The sequence below is a fragment of the Plecotus auritus genome, assembly GCF_963455305.1.
Source record: "Plecotus auritus genome assembly, chromosome: 7".
In the NCBI taxonomy this organism is placed as follows: Eukaryota; Metazoa; Chordata; class Mammalia; order Chiroptera; family Vespertilionidae; genus Plecotus; species Plecotus auritus.
In genome coordinates, this window is record NC_137774.1 from 27278735 (window position 1) to 27300033 (window position 21299).

General features: G+C 41.9%; 1 protein-coding gene across 1 annotated transcript in view; it reads right to left on the reverse strand.

The window, feature by feature from the left end:
* Window positions 1-9445: 9445 nt before the first annotated feature.
* The window catches only part of ANKFN1 (ankyrin repeat and fibronectin type III domain containing 1), a 370109-nt gene continuing 358255 nt past the window's right edge, over window positions 9446-21299 (reverse strand). Inside the window, exons 19-20 of the mRNA XM_080680192.1 lie at window positions 19529-19742; window positions 9446-10354 (exon numbers count right to left, since the gene is read on the reverse strand). Of these exons, the coding sequence (XP_080536318.1) occupies window positions 9552-10354; window positions 19529-19742 (1017 nt within the window). The 3' untranslated portion in view covers window positions 9446-9551. The remainder of the gene's footprint in view (window positions 10355-19528; window positions 19743-21299) is intronic.

The following is a 21299-nucleotide window of genomic DNA, read 5'->3' on the forward strand; positions in this document are numbered from 1 at the left end:
GCCTGTTCTGTCAATCATTGCACTAAGTTATAGGCCACAGAAGGCACTGATATTAGATACAGGCTAGAGGAAGTCAAGCACCAGGTGTACATTCAACTAGATCAGATGTTCTAAGTCAAAAGCAACTGCCTATTTTCCCCTCCATCATCTTCCCAATACATTTTACAACTCCTGGCACAAATACTTGTTAAGCAGTGCCCCCTGGAGTTGTGCAATGCTTCGACCCTTTCCAGGATACTCCAGGGAGGGGATCTTAGGATAGTGGTCAGGCAGGATCTAAGAGAACAGCTGGTGGGATATGCCAATACCAAGTCAAAAAAGGTCCAAGGGATAGTCCAGATCTCATTCATTCACTGTTTTTCCACCATGGCCTGGATACCCATGGACTAGGGGAACTGAAATAAATGAACTGTTTTCTGTGAGAGACTGGTGGAGGGTGAAGCAGAAGGAGGGATTTTTTTTGGGGGGGGGGCGTACAGAATATTGGGAAGGGATGCTGCACATGGATTAGTCAGTTACTTTTCTTCTCCATTCTCCTTTAGCTGTTATGGCCTCAATGTCATCTCCTACTTATCTTCCACCACCTACCTTCTCCAACAAGAGCAATGACAGCACAAAACATCTCCATCACACAGAGGCGCTCTTAGAAGAATCCTGCCTCCTCCAATAGGTTCTCAGTGTGAGTATTTTAGATTTGTGGAATTTCAAAGCTGAAAAAGATCCTACACATTTGATGAAGTGTCTTTATCTGGAAGCTCAGAGGAAAAGTGTCTCTTTTGCGGATTCAGAGTGCCGCCCCTGCGCTAGAACACCGGCCTCTGGGAAAGTGTCCATGTGCTTTGTTGTCTTGTTTGGCTTCATTTATGGGCATTAGCTGTGGGGTATAAATGTCCCTTCATGTCTGTCTATGCAGGTGACTGTTCCAGAGAAAGATCTTCCAGTGGCCAATTCAGGTAATGCTTTTCTATTCTCATAGGACCTAAATGACACAAGGCCCCCTGAAAAGTCAAGAGTCCTGGGCCCTAGAACTCACTTTCTTGAGCCTCTAGTTCCTTATTTCTAAGACAGAGATATAACTTCTTGTTCTGAGCACAGCGCTGTTTGTCAAGCTTACATAGGGTGGTGCTTGTAAAAGGGTTTTATAAACATACTAGAGACGTGGTGCACAAAATTCGTGTATGACGGGTATCCCTCAGCCCAGCCTGCACCCTCTCAAATCTGGGACCCCTTGGGGGATGTCCCTGTGGGAGCAGGCCTAAACTGGCAATCAGACATCCCTCTCACAATCTGAGACCGCTGGCTCCTAACCACTCGCCTGCTTGCCTGCCAGCCTGATTGCCCCCTAGCCACTCTCCTGCCAGCCTGATTGATGCTTAACTGCTCCCCTGCCAGCCTGATTGCCCACAACTGCCCTCCCCTGCCGGACTGATCACCCACAACTGCCCTCTCCTGCCGCGACCCGCGTCCTCTGCTGGGCCCCACCTCTGCTGTGCACACAGCCATCTTGTGAGGGCCATCTTGTGATGGCCATTTTGTGATGATGTTAGGGCATGATGCGTGAGGGCGTGATGACCACCTAGGCTATTATTGGTATAGATAGAAAATTGCAGTTACCAAAAGCCTGGTAAAAATGATGTGTACAAAAGTGGCCTTCTTAGACACTGGGGCAAGTTGTCAGTAGGTTTGATACTTAGAGGATGTAGCAGGGATAGATGATTTGCATATCAATCTCCATGGTACTCAACCAGGGGGTATGGTTTTAGGACTCTCAGATAACTGTTGGCTGTCTGGAAGTGCATCCTGCACCATAAGAAGAGCAGGTTTCTCCATTGGCTCTTTGCTTCCTTCTAGGGGTGGATCTCAATCAAAACATTCTGGAGATGGTATGTGGAGTGGGTGGGGGAACTTTTCAGGAAGTCCTAAAAGTACTTCAAGGTACACTGAAGGGACAAACTGAGCTCCATCTGAGCTATTTTAGAGACCCTTGTGCTGGCAGGCATTTGGAAAGGCCATTGAGTCTATTTCTTTATGGCGAAGGTAAGCAATTTATGGGAGTTAATCTGACTTTAAGTGATCTCTTCATCAGTTTATCACTCATTTAACAGTTATTTGTGCCAGGAGCTATGAAATGTGTTAGATGATGGCCAAATAAACCTAGGGGGTTGACTTAGAATATCTGATCTAGTTTAGTGCACAACTGACTTCCTCTAGCCTGGTATCTAATACTAATTCCTTCTGTGGCCTATAGCTTAACGCAATGATTGACAGAATGGGCATTATGACAGAACAAGCATTATTATTATTGACAGAACAAGGCACATTATGCAGATTTGAGAATACTGTATGCCACCTGGAGAGAAAATATATATTCACATTCAAGAAATCATTGCAAAGATCTAACTTACTTGGCGGATAATATTGGGCAAGAGAACTTCTTTGAGATTTTTCCTCCCTGCCTGATACCATAAATTGGTAAGAAACTCCTGGTTTAAATTTGCTTAATTCCCTAACATTATTATTATTGTTAATATTATTATAAAGAAGAAATTAGTTTTCATTGGCATATTGAAATACTGGGTATTTGCTCAGCATACCTTGTCAAGGGCCAAGCATTCAATACAAGCATACTTTTTATTTAGCAGTTTGAATTTGAAAGTCCTCCTCTTGCTCTATACCCCATTCTGTCCCTCCCCCAAAACCTCCCCAGGAATGTTCATAGAGGAAAGGGGATATTAAAGAGCAATTCCATCTGTTTGGTTTGAAAAAGAAGGTAAACTTTTATTTAAAGACAGAGTTAGGAAAAGAAAGTAATGGTTTACTTAGAAAGATGACAATTTACATAAGGAAAACAGCACATTGGGCCAGGACAACAAAACAGCCCTCTGAGGCTGTCAGGAAAACCGACCACAAACATGCCAATACAGAGTTGGATTTTGTATGTGTGTGTATTTAAAAGAATTCTGTAAAACAGCATAAGACAAATACATGGTCTAAAGCAGCATATTTCCTGTCCTTGGGAATTCAGGAGAACCTTTGTGCAGGTTCTTGGGATTGAAGTAATCTCTTTTGTAGTGGTCTCAAACACAGAAGAAATCTTAATTCTCAGCCAGAGGGAGCAAGGGTCAGAGGGAGCTTTGTGGGTGTGGAAATAAAGGGCTAAATAGAGATAGGACAGCACATGCAAAATGCACTGAAGACATTTAAACATGCACGCAGTGGAGGAAGGAGCAAGGTGGAGAGGGCCAAGCTCCCTCTGCGTGCAACTTGGTGAGAGTATTTGCAATTGCAGCCTGCTGCTATATTTTCAATACTTGGCAATAACCAATTATGCAAGAGAAATAATCCAAATGCTGTTGAGCAATCAAGGGCCAACTGGTCAGATTTTTCTGATAGTTGTTAAAACAATGCCCCAAATAATAAATCTTCCAAAGTATCAGTGAGAGGATTTTAAAAGCTCAAGCTAAAAAATGTTTGTCTTATTGAGACTTGGAAAAACCATCAGTTAAGCCAAGTACTGACAATTCTATTAGTTTATTATTTAATTGACATTTCTCCACACTGAAGACAAAGGGCTTGGAAATTGTCCTTTAAGCAGCAAAAATTCAATGAAGAATCGAAAATATTTTTTACTTCTTCACCCTTGAATTAGATTTCAACAACATCAGGTTAGACATAAAGTACATTAGTATTACTTAATGCTTAGGAAACAAAGTCATCCCCTCTAATAGCTAAGATTTCTTCTGCTGACAAATTTTCTTTCAAATACAATTAGGCAGGTAAGAAATTATCAAAAATACTTGCCATTAGAAAAATTATCTTAATTCTTGTTAACCTCTGACCTCTTGTTATAAATTGGTATGTTGGAGAGGCATGCATTTTTTCCAGTATTGTTTTTCATTGAGGGTACTGGCCATTTACAATATCCTTTTAAAATTTCCCAATAGTTTGTAAAATACTATAAAATATTATTGTTTCAAGATCAAAAGTCACATTTAACACATAGTACATCATGATTCATCTGTACATTTACAGAGGTTTAAAGCACACAAAATTGTGCAGATAACATACTGAAGTCTAAACTTTTACATACACTTCGTTGCATTCATAGCAACAAGATACAATAGATTCTGAATAACCAATAATCAGCCAAATTACTATGTACACATTAGGCAGGAAGCAATTAAACACTGCCTAATAGAATGTCACTTAAATTACTTTTTCTATGAAACACCCCTTCCCCACTACACACACGCGCGCGCGCACACACACACAAACACACACACACACACACACTTCTTTAATTCTATTTCCATCACAAACATTACACTGATCCTTGTGACCACATACATAGGAAACCCTCAAACATCTGGTTTGTTACAGGGCAAGAAGTAACACAGCAACTCAGAGTGACTTAACACAATAATTTTCCAAACTTGGTTTTTCTAAATCAGCTACTGGATGGTGGTTGCTGTGGAAGCATATTTAGAATTTTATGTCATGGACTGGAGGAAGAGGAGCAAAGAGCATTAACTAACAGCTTTATAACATTTGCCACTAAGTTAAATATTGGCTTTTGCCAAAATGAAAAAGTGTATATATCTGGAGGGGAAAGACCCTAAGATAATATTTAAAACAACAACAAGCCTCCTACTTCCTTTATCAAAACAGCATATTTTCACAGTCTACTTTATATGACTGTTAAATAAAACCAACTATCCTTTTGATTAACCATTTTAAAAATTCATTATTAATGGAAATAAAAGAAATAATTGAAAAAACTCCCAAATATAACTACTGTGTGCAGATGTAGTGGAAAAACCAGAGACCTGAAATATGGCAAAATCAGTGCTTCATAAACAGTCAATGGATTTTTCTAAAAATACTTTTTGCTAATGGCAAAGTTCAACACCTCAGAAAAGCTCTGAATTAAGATCTCAGAATAAGTTTCCAAACTGTACAACATAGTTTCAAATACACTACCCTTGTTGTTTGTAAGGCCGCACTGAAGTTTAGCTTAACAGTCATGAGCCATGTATTTGAACATCTTAGGAGAGGTGACCCACAAAGAAACAAGTTTTTTCCTTGTTCACCCTGCTACCTGTGAAGAGGTATCACTGCTTTACGGATAGCTCCCTTAAAGGTATCACCAGGAAAAATAATTCAGATTTGCTTTATTGAATCACCTGAAAAAATATTTAGACTTTATAAAGTGAAAAGGTTGCACTTTCAATTCTCTGAGAGTGTTCTCTTGTTAATCTATAACTACCCTCTCTAATGAGTATGTTATCCTATATAATAAAAGGCTAATATGCAAATCGGTCGAATGGCGGACGACCGGTCACTATGACGCGCACTGACCACCAGGGGGCAGACGCTCAATGCAGGAGCTGCCCCCTGGTGGTCAGTGCGCTTCCACAGGGGGAGCACTGCTCAGCCAGAAGCCAGGCTCATGGCTGGCAAGCAAAGCAGCTGTGGCAGGTGCCTCTCCCACCTCCACGGCAGTTGGACATCCCCCGAGGGCTCCTGGACTGTGAGAGGGTGCAAGCTGGGCTGAGGGACCCCCCAAGTGCACAAATTTTGTGCACTGGGCCTCTAGTAGTTCAATAAACAAATATACCACGAGATGCGCACTCCCTGTTGTAGCTCTGCTATACCAAGTTGAGAGAGCTGTAGGATAATAGCATCATCTTTCTAACAAGTGTCAATTTTAAGAAACCAGTGAATTCTGTAAGTTGTTGACATAACTAGGGGAATTAAATGCACTACAGATCTTGAGTTGATAGTTCTCCAAGAGAAAGTGAGTATATCTTGGGTAGAGTATGAAGAACAAGAGGAGGCCAAGGAGTTGGGATTTTCCGGTATGCCTCCTTGTCTAAAACTGTCTTCAAATGAAGAGTTCAACCCTTACCCGGGTGCACATTCATGAGGCAGGATAACAATGAATGAGAAGCCAGTCCTCTTTCCACTTGTCTGGCATGATCTCCTGGCAAGGATGGGGTAGGTGTTTGCCAGGTGACTCCCAGACAAGGTCTTTTTAGGGGAGTACAACAAGGCTTCAGTCATTGCTTTTCATAAAGTGCTTTGGGATCCTTCAGGAATGGGGGCTGGAGGAATATTATTACTAATTGGCTTCAACTTTCAAACCAAATGGAGCCATTTTCTCCAGAGTAATTATTGCTTTGAGCATCAGTGAATGTTCTTAAAACGAAATGGGTCTCATCTTTAAGTACCCACTTCTTAAAATACTCATTCCCTGGAGTGAACATTTAAAATTACTCTCTCCCAGATATCCTCACCAATTAAGAGGATGTGATAGCCTTTTAAATGGTTGCAAGCATACACATCAAAGACTTTCCTTTTCCAGGCTGTTATCCTTATGATTAGACAGTGAGAGTGAAATCAAAGATGTCTGGCCCAACATGTGCTATGTCGGCCAGGCTGAGGGGACAGACATTGGTGAGATGTATGGTGATGATGGCTACACTCATACCAGACTGTGAGCTCCTTGTAGCCTGGGGATGCATTTTATACTTGAATTCTTTTGTTCTTTGTAGGACTTAGAATAGAGAGCGATGTGTGGGAGGGTCTCGGTCAATGATTTTTGAGGATTTTCACAAATGGTGAGAGCTGGCTAATACTGGTGAGAATTAAGCATGTTAGAAAAACCATGGAAAAGAAGACCTGGGATAGGAAAGTTTCCTCCAGAGGCTCCCAGGTTGGACTTAAGAAAAATTAAAGTCAAATGTCCATCATAACCCAAATCAAATCAAACCAAACCAAACCATAACAAAACCAAAAACAAACAAAAAATCCTCATATATTGTAAAGTTTCCATAATGAGAAGACTGGCCAACTGAATAAAGGACTGTGAATTAGAGAACACAATTTTCACTCACAAGAATGAATTAAGTTAAACTAAGCTCACAAGGTACAGGTGGAGGGAGGCTATTTGAACAAATAGCTAATTACTGAGGATATACCACCCACTTTTATATAGGAATACTGTAGTGCTAGGAAAATGCATTTTCAAGTTGATTAAGCAAGCCCATTTAAACCTAATGTGCATTATTCATTTCACGGGTGTGCATTTATTTTTCTCATTGAAGTTGAAGAAATAACCCCGTGTCCTCTGTATAAATTAGTGCATTTGGATTTAATGCAATTTCACTTCATGAGTCATTATTTGATCCAGTATGCCAGAGCTTGCTGACCAATTGAGGGGCCCACGGAGGGGTCAGTCTCTGCTCTTGCTGCCTGTCAAATGCCTTCCTTCTAATTCACAGTCACAAACTTCCTTCCATGCCACCAGACAGGTCATGATCAAAGAATCATTTGGTTTCTTAGTTCTTGACAATTCCAGCATCTCATCTCACCCTGTTGAACATATATAATCTATCTTATAATTAGGAATAAATAAACAATGATGCAGGTGACTGTCATTTTCTGTTATTCAATAGGAATAAAATGGTATGTAATTTTCAATGACATTTCTCCCAAATTTGCATTTTAATTAATTAGCTTAGATGTTTATTATATGAAATTTGAATTTCCTGGCAACAAGGAGCTCTGTGATATTGGAAACCTATTAGATAACAGGTTGAGAAAAAATGTTGAATTTGGAATTAGAAGTAGATAGATGATCGGAAAACTAGTTAAGTAGCCCATAGACAAGAGTTGGTCTGTGCCAATTCCCAGTGGGAGAGCCTGCTATAAAGAGGATGGTTCTGGGTTCTGAACCTAACTCTGAGACTAAACTAGCTCTTTGACTTTGAATAAGTCACTTAACAACTCTGGGTCTTAATTGCATCATCTGTAAATGCAAGGACTTAGACTAATTTTATGGTTCCTTCTAGCTCTAACACTCCATACGCAGAGAATTCACTCAGAAAGAAGAAAACTGCCCTTTAAAATTCTCCCAGGCATGGAAAAGGAGTTACAGTGATTCCGATCAGATTCTTTGGGAGGTTGGTTGAGTCTTAAAAAAAAAAAAAAAGACTGAGCTCTGGGCTTTAGTTTTCTAATGATCACAGGCCATGGGCCAAATCTGTACCTTTGCACCAGGGTAATTATTTATGACTAAATCAAATGTTTCAAAAATGAAAGGGACCAGAATAACATTGTGAACAGGGGACTTCGTATGACTTCCCATGAAGACAGATGGTAGAACTGTGAGCATAGGCGTAGGGCCATAAAGAGCAATATTTAACCAAAATGCCGATGAAGCGGAAAAGGACCATTTAGAATATCAGTGAACTGAATGGGTCTTGACTCCAGGACACGAAGGAAGGCTCATCATGCCTTTTTGAACATGCAGTGTGATTTCTCTTTGATTTGGGTTTCCCTTTTGTGAGAAATGCAGGTGGGAGGCAATGAGACCAAACCAGGATTTTTAGGTGTCTTTGAGCACAGCCTTGGAGCCACTGGTGGGGTCTTCCAAGGAAAGATTTTCCCTGAGACCAATGGACCAGCTGCTGTCAGTATAAAACTGACTTTGGAAAGGGTGGATTAAAAAGAGCAGACAGCAACCCAAGCCCTGGACAATCTGTCCTGTGGCTTGTGACGTGGGGGTGAGTAGATGTGTCTGTGTTACTGTAAAGACTTCATCATTGCCTGGCCCTATCTGCAGGGCACTTTCTCGTTCAATGACAAGTCCATCACCTAAGAAATCTGGAGCAGATCCATGATCATTTTCAGAAACACAGCCCCCATGGACTTATTTTAGGATTGTAAAGAAAATACATTTTTGCTCATGTCTTTCTCCCGTCTCTTACCTTGACTACAACCAGGCTTTCACTTAACTCAGCCCTCTTCTTGCACCCTGGAATAATATACAGCCCCTTTTCATGCTTGAATGGGAGCTGAGTGTGCAGGAAGGGCTGCTTCCTACCTTATTCTATCTTTGCAAGACAGAGCTAGAAGAGAACCATCCTCTACTTTTGTTTCTGGTGGTTTCCACACAGCACTAAGTGAAGAAAAGGCTTGTCCAAGGCTTCCTTAATCAGATCAGTGCTGACAGGGAACCCAGGACAAGTCCACTTGACCCTGTGCCCTAGAGGTACAACCTGGGCTCCTTTCCCCCAAACTCGTTTAAAGGTTTGGAATGGAGAAAAAAACAATGCTAATCTTATTTTCATCTATAGGAATCCTCCTATCAATCACAAATTCAGGAAAGAGCCCTAAACCCAGGGGTCAGATTACAAAGCCAGCTGCAGAACTGAGGGTGGCTCAATGGGCTGCCCTACCCTAGTCACAGGTGCCACCAAAAAGGAGGCATGTTTGAACTGTTACATCCAGGACTCTATGTTCATACAAAAGCTCCTCTATGCCTTTTGTAGGCTGAACTGGGAATGACACTGGCAACTCTCACCTTTACCCCAACTCTACTCTTAAATAAAAAAATGGGGGAGCCTTGAACCTGTAACCTTTTTTTTTTTTTTTTTTTTTTAACATTCGAACCATTTGAAAATGGGTGGGGACATGGTGGGGGCAGGCTGGGTGATAGAAAATGCAGGGACTTGCTGTGGAATGATGCACAGCCGATCGTGGCCTCCCTAAAGCATGCTGCTGAGTATTTCTGACACCTGGGAGGTGGTCGGAGCCTCCGGGCTCCTCTCTGGGCGGGTGGGGCTGGGCAGGCGGGAGTGGCCCCCAGGAGGTGGCCTCAAGCTGGCCCAGGACTTTGCATCCATGTCCACCAGGGCCTCGGGGTACGGCTCCACGTAGATGCGGTGCATGGAAGGCCTCGGGTCCTGGAGGATGCTCTGCCGCCCCTCAGGGAGGCTCGCAGCGTGGGTCAGAGCCAGGGCCCGCGGCCCATCTGCCGTAGATCCGAGCCGCTCCGCCTCTCCGGGCTGTTGGGCCAGGTCGCAGGCCCGGGACAGGTGTGGCGTGTAAACGCCCTCAGAGAGCGAGAGGGACTGCGTCTCACTGTGCATGCGCAGCCAGCGGTGGTGCCGGCTGAAGCCCCCGTAGTGCTGGTGCTTGGCCGGCTTCCGCTTTCCCAGAAAGCCCAGCGACGGCGGCCGCACGCCCGGAGCCATCTTGGCGTGGTTCTTCGGCCCGAAGCCCGTGAGGGTCAGGCCGTGGAGGAACTCGGCACACGCGTGGTCTGGATCCGGACCCGGAACCTGGCCCTGGGGGTCCGACCCCGTTGAAGACTTCATGTCGTGCACCTGCAGGACGTCGGGGGCACTGCCGCTTAGGCCGCTGAGAGTCTGCTGGGCAATGTCGTGCGAGGACAGGTACACCAGGTCCAGGTCTCGGGGGCTCAGGGCGTCACTGGAGTCGTAGTCACTGTCGGTGGGGAGGAAGACTTCCGAGCAGCCTTCTTCATCAGAGCAGGGCTGTGAATCTGCTGAGGTTGGGAGAAAGAAAAATGCTTGGCTGGGGATGCTTCGTGGGCATAGAGTCCATGTTCAGCAGTTGAGAACCCTCCTCCTCCCGTCCTCTGGGGCCTAGAAGGGCCCTATGCTTCATTTAATGGTTTGCTCTCACCTCTTGAAATTATTAAGCAATTTTGAACAATTTTTGTTTTGCGTAGGGCTCTCTGTAAGAGATGTAGTGGGTCCTGTGCTTAGCTTAAGGAATTCTAACAGGTTCACCTGGACAGCGTCAGGGGGAGAATGTGTCCTCATTCCCCACAGAAGATTTTATTACTCCTTGGGCATGTGTAGAGAGGATGACACAGATGGATGTTACTCGTTTGTCATTACCTATCCTTCAGATATAAGTTTTTTGTTTTTTTGCAAGAACTTAAAAGGGGGAAAGGAAGACAGGGAGGCAGTACAGTGGCTGAAGTCCGGAAAACCTGTTTCAAATCCTAGCCTTCCTCCACCTGTGGTCTTGGGGAAGTTACTTAGCTTCTTTGAGCTTCCGTTTTCTTACCTGTAACATGGGGATGATAATAGAACTTCCTAAGGGTGACTGTAAAAAGTAAATTGATTATATGTGTAAACACCACGTTGTAAGGTGTTTAAAAGAGGGGGTGGGGTGGGAAAGTAAGGCCAAAACAAAAAACAAGCAAAATCAGAGACAAAAACAAACATTGAAGTGCATGCTGTGATGACCATAAGGGAACCACATGTTTAATTCTATAGGCAATTCTCATTGCATGCACTAATTATTTATATGCTTTCCCCCAATCAGGTTGTATATTTCTGTAGGGCAAGGACTGTCTTAAAATCCTTTGAATTTCCCACAGAACTCAGCCCATAATAGGTACTTGATAAATATATGCTAATTTTGAAAACATGCAAGTGCTCTTAAAAAGAACTCTCTAATCTACAAATCTGAGACAATCCCATAAGATTTAAAAATGGACTTTAGTAAATTTTTAAAAAATATTATTTTTATTGATTTCAGAGAGGAAGGGAGAGGGAGAGGGAGAGAGAGATAGAAACATCAATGATGAGAGAGAATCATTGATCAGCTGCCTCCTGCACAGCCGATCCAGGCCATCCATGCAAATAAGATCCATGCAAAGAACTGGTAATTGACTTTAGTTGAACTTCTCTACTTATCTGATCACTGTGTCTGTTCAGCTGTCCACATGTATTCTTTTGTATCCATAATAGTAATAACAAGAACTGTGGGCCAGTCATTATGCTAACTCTTCTAGGCACTGTTTCTTATTTAATGCTTACAACTATTCCTGTTTTGCAGATAAGAATATTGAGCCTTAGGCTTATTCAGTTTTCTAATTCATATAGTTGATTAAATGACAGAATAGGAACCCATATGCAGATTTGTCTACCTCCAAAGAGCTGCTATACTGCCATTTGCCTTAGCATTTGCATGGCTTTCCATGGAAGCTTCCTGAGGATTTGGACTTGGCTCATCTAACCCACTTTGTTCAGTTATATTAAGTTCTTAGAGTGTCTTGATACTGCTGCTGCTAGAGAATCATTAGGTCTTGTATTACTTTCCTGTGGCTGCTGTAGCAAATAATCACACACCAGGTGGCTTAAGACAGTACAAATTTATTCTCCCGCAGCGCTGGAAGCCAGAAGGCCGAAATCACGGTGTCTGTAGCACTACACCTTGGAGCAGGGGTCCTCAAACTACAGCCCGTGGGCCACATGCGGCCCGCTGAGGACATTTATCCGGCCCGCCGGGTGCCGCTGCCTGTCCTGCTTAGCAGCTGACTCGTCCCGGGCCCACAGTGCGCATAGGAATTTGTTCATAGTTTTTTTTTTAAACTATAGTCCGGCCCTCCAACGGTCTGAGGGACAGTGAACTGGCCCCCTGTTTAAAAAGTTTGAGGACCCCTGCCTTGGAAGCTGTAGGGGAGAACTTTCTTGCCTTCTCCAGCTTCTGGTGGCATTCCTTGTGGCTGCATCACTCCAATCTCTGCATCTATCTTCATGTCGACTCTCTTCTTTTTCTTATAAGGACACTCATCATTGGATTTAGGGTCTACCTGGATAATCCAGGTTGATCTAATCTTAAGACTCTTAATTATACCTTCAAAGACTGTTTTTCCAAATAAGGTCACATTCACAGGTTCTGAGGGTTAGGACAGGAACATAGCTTTTTGGGACCTACCATTCAACCCACTAGAAGTCTGTTAAGAAAAATGACTATAACTAGGAGCAAATGCTGAGGAGTTTGTGACACATTTTTTCTATTCCAGACCACAGGTTAAACATTCTGAAAGGAGTTTGCACTTTGACCTGTCAACCTACAAATAGTGAACATTTATTGTTTTCAGGAGACTAAGGAGTATATGAAGGCATGCTTTAAAGGGCTGATATTATAATATTTCAACAGACCATCATGTTTTAAGACTTAGTCTCTCAGGAAGATCCTGTGCTGCTTTCCCCAGGTGGAGCTGGTTGCTCATTTCTCTTGGCTTTTATAGCATTTTATTTATATCTCTGTTGCTGTATTTATCAAGGTTTATTATAAATTATTCATTAGCGTATTTATCTACCTCAGTGAATTATGAACTCTAGCGAGCATGCCTGTGTCTTATTCATTTCTGCTTAGCAAATGTTACAGAAGTCAGTCGGTGAAGGAATAGACTAAAGGAGTCAAGCCAAGGGAAATGTAGGATCTTCTGTATTTCCCAGATCATCTAATCTGAACTTGGACATGTGAGCAGCCTGTGAGGACCTCTTAACTAGCCTGTGACTGAATCATCATTGTATTATTAGCTTCTTGTGCTGTATTTGGTACATTCAAAGCTCTCAGTAAAATATGTTGTGTTGAATTGAAACTGAAACCAATATTGAAATCTGGGAGCATAAAGAGTGGTAAAATTTGGCCTCTTAAAAAAAATACTGAAAGCGGCCCAAAAAGAGCTAAGTTACTTAATTTGCCATAGAAATTCCTGAAAACAGTCACCCAAATCATTTAATTTTATATTTGACTTGGTGAGTCAGCCCAGTTATAGCAGAAAGAACAACTGTCTTAAAATTAGGTAAACCTGGACCAAAGTCCTGTCTTACACTTTGCTGTTTATATGATCTTGAGCAAATCACTTAGCCCCTCTGAACCTTTCTTCATCTGTAGCCTGTAGGTAATTATGTTGCCTACCTTCCATAGGTTCTATGAGGATTAAATTAGTTTGTTAAAAATACTTTTAAGTGCTTTATAAACAGAAGATGTCAATATTATTGAGATCCTTTCCAACTTTAAATAGAGAAAAACTAGAAAATATATCAAGAGGTGGCTCATTAAAATACAAATCAGTAATCTGATAAACTTTAAGGTTTTGCTATGAGAATGCTGTTAATAATAAAAGCGAACAACAATCTCTTGTATGGTGTTTTGTGTTGGCGATGACCTAGTCTGATACTGTATTTCTCAACCTAGATTTGGCATTGCCTTAGTAAATGATGTAACTTCTTTACTGTAGCTTTGAGGAGCAAGGGAGCTAGGAATAAATCAAGAGAAGAGCTAGTTATAACTGTAGTAACCCAGGAAGGAGATGAAAAAGGGCTTGGGTATGGAGTGGTAAATATTATCTTGCACATTCATGGACCCACACTTGGGAAACACTGTTCCAGTGGGAATCTAAATATTTGACTTCCATGGTGGTTGTATTGTTTATTATAAGACTTAGTGGAACCTATTGCTTAGAGTGGGATACCCCTCCCAGAACAATCTCCAGGATGCCAGCCAGGGCACTGAGGAGTTTCCAAGGACTTAGGCCACTGCACTCCCTCCCTTCCTGGAAAAGAATGCAAAGTGCAGCTTCCATCCCCAGATCCAGCCATATGCTCCATTAAGCATTGGAGGTGCCTTGTCCAGTTTATTTTAATAAACCTGGTTGTGCTCCTCGATTTCCTTTAGAGGGTTCACTGGGCAGGCTAGCACTGGTAGAACCTTGGTTTCCCTCTGGTTGACCTAGGAGCTGTTTGATGAAAGTTCTGCCCATAGTATTAGTGCTGGCTTAGGAAGCTTGGCTTTCTTGCCATTGTAATGGGTGTTGTAACTCCTGGGCTCTGTGGATCAGGCCAACAACAGCAGGATAGAGTTGATGTGGATTTTGAGGGCGTTATGGAGAGATGACATTTCAGGAAGGAATAATTGATTTAAAAGCTATTGCTTTTCTCTTAAAAGCCGGGGGCATGGCAAGACAAAAAGAAAGGGACAATAAGCAGCATTTGTTTTAAAAATGTATCTTCACATTTTTAATGTATCTCTGTCCAAATTTTTATTTCTTTTGTGCTTCATTGATTCTATTCCCACTGTGTTTAAGTAGAATTTAAACAATTTGTATGTAAAGAATTTTAATAAATCTCTCATCAGGCCTTGTGTAGAACCTCTAGGGTTTGTTCACCTTGTAATTTTCCAAGAGAAATAGCGTCTTCAGGTTTCTCTTGAATTTTCAAGCTGTTTAGTTTATGCCATAGTGTTCTTAACGTCATCTGGGAAAAGGCTACCAGGAAGCTCAGGATAATCTTCAAATGCATCGGAAGGAAACAACGCCCCACTCCCCTCTGTTGCCTCACCCATGCGTCAGTAGGAGAAATAGCAGTATCGGAAAAAAAAATTACTGCTGCCTGTGACCACTATACCCACAGAAAAGGAGTGGAAGAGAAAATACCCATGTGATGGACCAAATCATTCCATCCCCTGCCTTGCACTGCCTTTTCTAGGAGCCAACTTTCCTGCTTGGGTCCTTGGGAGATGCTTAATTTTAATTGACTCAGAGGAGTTCTACTTCATGTTTGAAAACTACACAGAAAAGAGAAGTAAGTTAAAGAGTTCCACTACTCCCTACCCCGCAAATCCCCCACTACCCTCTCCAGATATACACAGACAAATCCAAGGTATTCAACAGCTTTAAAACAGAATCTTGGCCTGGCACCAGAGGCCAGGCTTGTGATAGGCTCTGTAATTTCAGCAGGTTCCTCAGAAGTTAAGTGAACCCTACCCACACAGAATGGAATTACGTTGCAAACTTTATCCTTTAAGCAACCCAGTGGAGATGCTCTTCTAAAATGGACTTTTTTTTCTTCATAAATGGTTTCCAAACAAAAGTCATCACCTTAGTGGAGATGATAGAGTATGCAGGAATAGATTTCATTGCTCAGAAATGCTTTTGTTTTCGTGAGGGGATAGGATACTGAATATTTCTCTCAGCTCTGAACAGTTTCCCCGTCACTGGGTTCCATTTTTCATTTGCTGCCCTCCACATCTTTGTGTTTCACAGCCCATGGAATCTTGGCTTCAGAGAAATAAATGGGCCCAAGAGAGAGTTATATTTTAAAAAACAGAATGATGATCGCTCACATTTTAAGCTAATAATAAAATCTGAATGTAATTGTCCAGATCCTCCCAGCAAAGAGTGTGTGTAACCCATCATCTGGCCAACATGAAAGTTTGGCACTCCTGTGGCATAGGATAGGCCACACTCATAGCGCCAGGGGGGAACCACTTAGGACCCTGGGGCCAAGAGCAGATTAAACATTGGGAAAATTCTTTGAGCAGATGGCAGACAAAGGAAGGTGGAAGGAGAATTGAAGAGTTATTTGTAGAACTACGTGAATTGTGGAATGGCAGAGGACATATCTAGCCTGCCTTTAAAAAATGCCCTTTCAACCCAATACCTCTCTAGCTACTGCCCTTCCTCCCTCTTCTTTTTTCATAGCCAAGATTTTGAAGAGTGTACTCTTACTGGTCCCCCTTCTTCACCTTCCACTTGCTCCCCGATCTACTTCTTTTTAGTTTCTAGCTCATTCCCTTCATAAACTGCTATCATCAAGATTACTGATGACTTTCTTGTTCAAAACAAAACAATAGAAACTTTTCGGTTTTATTTAACCTTTAACCATCGTTTGACATGCTTTAATTTCTGTGATACTTTTCTCTCTCTCTTTAATCTTCTTTCTCTGGTTGGTCCTTCTTGGTCTAAGATGCCTTGCTGTTCTTTCCATAGTTTCCTCTTCTTACTACACCTACTCTCTCTAGGGAATCCCAAGTATTTTTGTAGCTACATTATTCATATATCAATAATTCTTAAATCTACATTAGTCCAGTTCTCCTTCCTGAGCTCCAGACCACGTATGTCCTGTCCATATGTCCTGTTTTCTCCTGAATGTTTCCTATTATGTGGAATGTCCCAAAACTCTCAAATTCAATGTGCCCAGTCACCCAAGCTTGCTTCTTCTCCTGTCTAACTCCCCCCCCCCCGCTTTTTTTTGCAAATGGCATCATGATATCCTGAGGCAGTCAAACCAGAAAACTTGGTATTTCCTCATTAATAGCTTCCTTATTGACCTCCTGCTTCCAATATTGTTCTTCTGTACTAGTGGCCGGCAAACTCATTAGTCAACAGAGCCAAATATCAACAGTACAATGATTGAAATTTCTTTTGAGAGCCAAATTTTTTAAACTTAAACTTCTTCTAATGCCACTTCTTCAAAATAGACTCGCCCAGGCCGTGGTATTTTGTGGAAGAGCCACACTCAAGGGGCCAAAGAGCCGCATGTGGCTTGCGAGCCGCAGTTTGCCGACCACTGTTCTATACAAATAACAGCCAGCTTTGGTTTTAAAGAGTAATTCAGATTATATCAATCCTTGCTTAAAAGTTTCCAATGGCTTTTCATGACAAGCAAAATCCAAACCTCTTCCATAGCCCTCCCTGATTTGGCTCCTGTCTTTCTCTCTGCCCCTCTCTCATTGCTACCCCTTTGTTAACTCTGCCTCAGTGACTTTGGCCTTCTTTCCATCCCTCACGCATTTCAGAGCCTTTTGTTGTTTTGTTGCCTAGAATATTCCAATTCCAGATTTTTGCCTTACTGGCTCCTTTTTCTGTGGTTGGTTTGAATGTAACTTTCACAGACAAGTCTCTGCTGATCATCCCTGGGAATTCAGTGTTCTCCCTGCCCACCTGGATTGCTGTTTTGTATTATACAGTGGAATTTTCACTATCTGAAATTATCTTGTTTGTTTATGTTTTCATTGTTTGTTACTCTGCTTAGAACAGAGACTTTGCTTTGTTTATTACTATATCTCTGTTACTTCAGAGAGTGCCTGGAACATAGTGATTAACCAAAAAATATTTTTTTAAGTGAAAAAAAAAAAAAGCACAATATACTTAGATCCTAACTGCTTACAGTTCTCTGCACTACAACATAGTTGCACATTCTGCTTCCTCTACTACTTTGCTCTTCGCTTTTCCCTTTTTTTTTTGGTTCAACTTCTGCTGTCCTTCAGTACGTGACTTTGTTACTTCCTCCAGGAAGCTCTCTTTGATCTTATGAGTTTAACACCTCCAATAGATTCTATAGCACCCTATACATATCCTTTTCAGAGTACATATGCAATTATCAGAAAAATTTTTGTTAGTCCATTAGACTAACTTCTGCTAGGGATGATGTTTTAAGTCAGTGGGAATCTGTAAAAATACACTTGAAAAACTGTACTTAAAGAATTCTTTTGTGGTCCTAACCGGTTTGGCTCAGTGGATAGAGCGTCGGCCTGCGGACTCAAGGGTCCCAGGTTCGATTCCAGTCAAGGGCATGTACCTTGGTTGTGGGCACATACCCAGTAGGGGGTGTGCAGGAGGCAGCTGATAGATGTTTCTCTCTCATCGATGTTTCTAACTCTCTATCCCTCTCTCTTCCTCTCTGTAAAAAAATCAATAAAATATATATATATATATAAAATAATTCTTTTGTGGAATTATTTGCTAAATCATAGAACCCTTTGGTAATGTAAATTAGCAGTCTCTCAAGTTCTTCCACTTGCCCAGTGTTGATTTTTAGACAGTGTGTTTTTTTAAAACATAGGAGCATACACAAACTTACGTATAGAAAAGACTCATATCCTCACTAAAGTTTTCTATAAGAATAATAATAACATTAAATATGGTACCTACAATTGATTATCTATTATATACCATGCATCTCTGACATAGATTATCTTATTCACAAGTAGCTATATTATTCTCATTTTACATCTGTGGAAACTGAGACTCATGTAGTAATCTGTTCAAGCTTCTGTAGCTAGTAAAATAAAGCTGGGATTTGAATCCAGGTCTCTGATTTCTAAGGCCAAGCTCTTTCTACTACACCATGCTGCCCCCTATGGGACAAGCCCACGTTTCAGTGCTGTTCATTAAAAATATCAATTATTATAGTAAGGCTTACAAAATGGGAACTCTTATAAGCTATAGCAGCAGTTTTCAACCAGTAATAGTCAGGTATTGAATGTTTTAAAAATTCTTGTGATACACTGGTTGAAAATTGTTGAACTATAGAATTAAGAAAGATGCTTTGAATGCTGTTATTTGAATTGACTAAAAAAAAAAGGTACTAATTTCAACATGTCCTAGGAAAAAGCATTATATTGCCTTTGACTAGTATGCTTTCTCTCTGTTTATAAGCATAAAGGTTTTTTGTAGAGATTTGTGGTTAGCATTTGCTATGTAAATTAAAACTTGATTCCCAAGAGTAGAGGTGACTTGATAGATATCTCTTCCCGCTTGTTTGTAAGTTGTCTCCTGCTTGCTGTATCCATGGTGGTGCCAATCTACTTATTTGGTCTTAGTCTCCAGATTCTAGTTTATCCAGGCTTTTTCTCTTTTCCACCTCCCACCACAGGACACTGGTGCCATGTGGGTAAGAAGTTTACCCTGAACTCTTAGTCAGGTGGACCTACTTCTGCCTCATTCTTGTCAGCCCTATTTCCTAGAGGCTGGGCCTGCTCTCCTTCCTTACCTGGTTTTGGTCAGATTCCCTCACTGACTTGGCCTGCACATGGTCCTGCAGCCCTCTCCACTCCATACTTCTGAGGCCTCATCCCTGCTCTGTGTCCTTTTGTATCTCAGAAGCTTGGGATAGAACTGGGCTGAATCTTTCCTACCCTAAATGGCGTTGACCTCAGGTTACTGGCTTTGTTTCCTTTCCCTCCATTGCTCCAGTTTTGTTCCCTCTATGCTTTTAGACTCTTACACTGAGCAGTGTTTCCTATTGCTTAATGGGACCAATGCCTCAGCTCAAAAGAACATCATCAGTGGAGACAGGATTGAGAATATGGTGGACTGAAATAGGTAACTTTAGATCATATTACTTACCACTCACTGCCTTTCTTCTGTGCATCTCCGGGGACGGGGATGGTGATGGAAGACAGTCTATATGTGATGATGTAGAGCTCATCTTCTTTAGGTTCTGCTCATCTGAGGGGTCTATAAGCTTAGTGATGGGTAAGCCCGACATTGATTGTTTGTATCTTGCATACTGTAGAGCATCCATGATCCATCTCATTTCACGCCAAACTTCATCTATTTGCTTTGAAATAAAGTGGTAAAAGACATTGTTATCAAACCAGCATTAAAAAGAAGTTTCCTTGAGGGTCCAAGATGATACATTTTGCACTGTATTGGTTTTGATCAAGAATAAAATATTTTCAACATAGGTTTGCTAAGTTAGAAAATACTTTTTTATAATCACTCATGTCTTGCATACTTACCTAAGAAGCTATATCATTTAGTTCAAATAGCAAAAGACCTGGATTCCATCTGGGATCCACCACTTATTAGCTCTCTAACAACCTTTGCTAAGTCACTTCACCTCTTTGAGCCTTCATTGCCTTATTTGTGAAATGTAGACAAAACATCTCCCCTTTTATACTTCACAAAACCACTAAGATGATTGAGTGAAATGATGAATCTGAAAGTGTTCAGTAAAAAGTACATATGAAGAGTTATTAATTCTCAGCATATAATGAAATATTCCTTATAGGGCCTTAATCTATACTTAAAGAATATTCTTTAAATAATATCCATAAATCTGCTGCATCTGCCCCCTGGTGCTCCCAACAGAGTAGAGTCTGAAACTGTGACAGTCAGCCATGCTCAGAGTGACTAGTTAGTGAACTAGTGAATGGCACTGCATTCTTAGTTCTGTTTCCCCTTGCTTTCTAGTTCTGTTCTGCCCTGGAGTGACAGGACTTGGCTGAGTATTCAGGGCTGGTGATAAGTTTGAGCTTCAGGCTTTGTTACACAGTGAGTTGGGCAGGAGGTTCAGCAATGGGCAGGCCCATGAGGAGGCTCTAAGCATTATAAAGGGGGAAGTCTGAATGAAGTCCATCCAGAGTGGGAATCCCAGACAAGACTCAGACCAGTTTTCTTGATGGAATTGTTGCTTTCTCATCTGGCTTTCATTGGTCCTACCTTATGTAACATACTCTTGTCTCAGTGTTGTTTTAAAAGCACTACGTGACTGTGGACAGTTTTTAGAGTGCCTGCTAAGGCAGGGACTGTGCTTTTGTATCTGTTACTCTTGACCATGCAGAATAAAATAGGTGGGTACTCAATAAATGATTGCTCAGGGAATGAATGAATGAAATGAATGAATGAATGAATTAGTGATTACCTAAAAATTTCTATCATCAAACAGAGTTATTATGAGGATTAAGTAAGATGATGTGGATGAGTGCACTTTATAAACTGTACATGTTATAAAATTTTCAATTGTTGCAATGACAATCATAATTATTGTAATGGGCTGAATGTGGCCTCTCAAGAGATATGTCCATGTTCTAATCCCTGGAATATGTGAATATGGCATACTAGAGGCCGGGTGCAGGGCCAATCGGGGCCATCTCGCCCAGTCCTGATTGGGGCCAGGCCGATCAGGGCCTGCCGGCTAGGGGGAGGGTTGGGAGAGGGACTGCGGGAGGTTGGCCGGCTGGCTAGGAAGTGGGAGGGGCCGTGGGAGGTTGGCCGGCCAGTGCTGATCCGAGCAAATCAGGGCTGGCTGGTGGGGGGATGGGGAGGGACCTGCTGGAGGGAGGGAGGGACCGTGGGAGGTTGGTCGGCAGGGGTGGGGAGGGGTGGGAGGGAC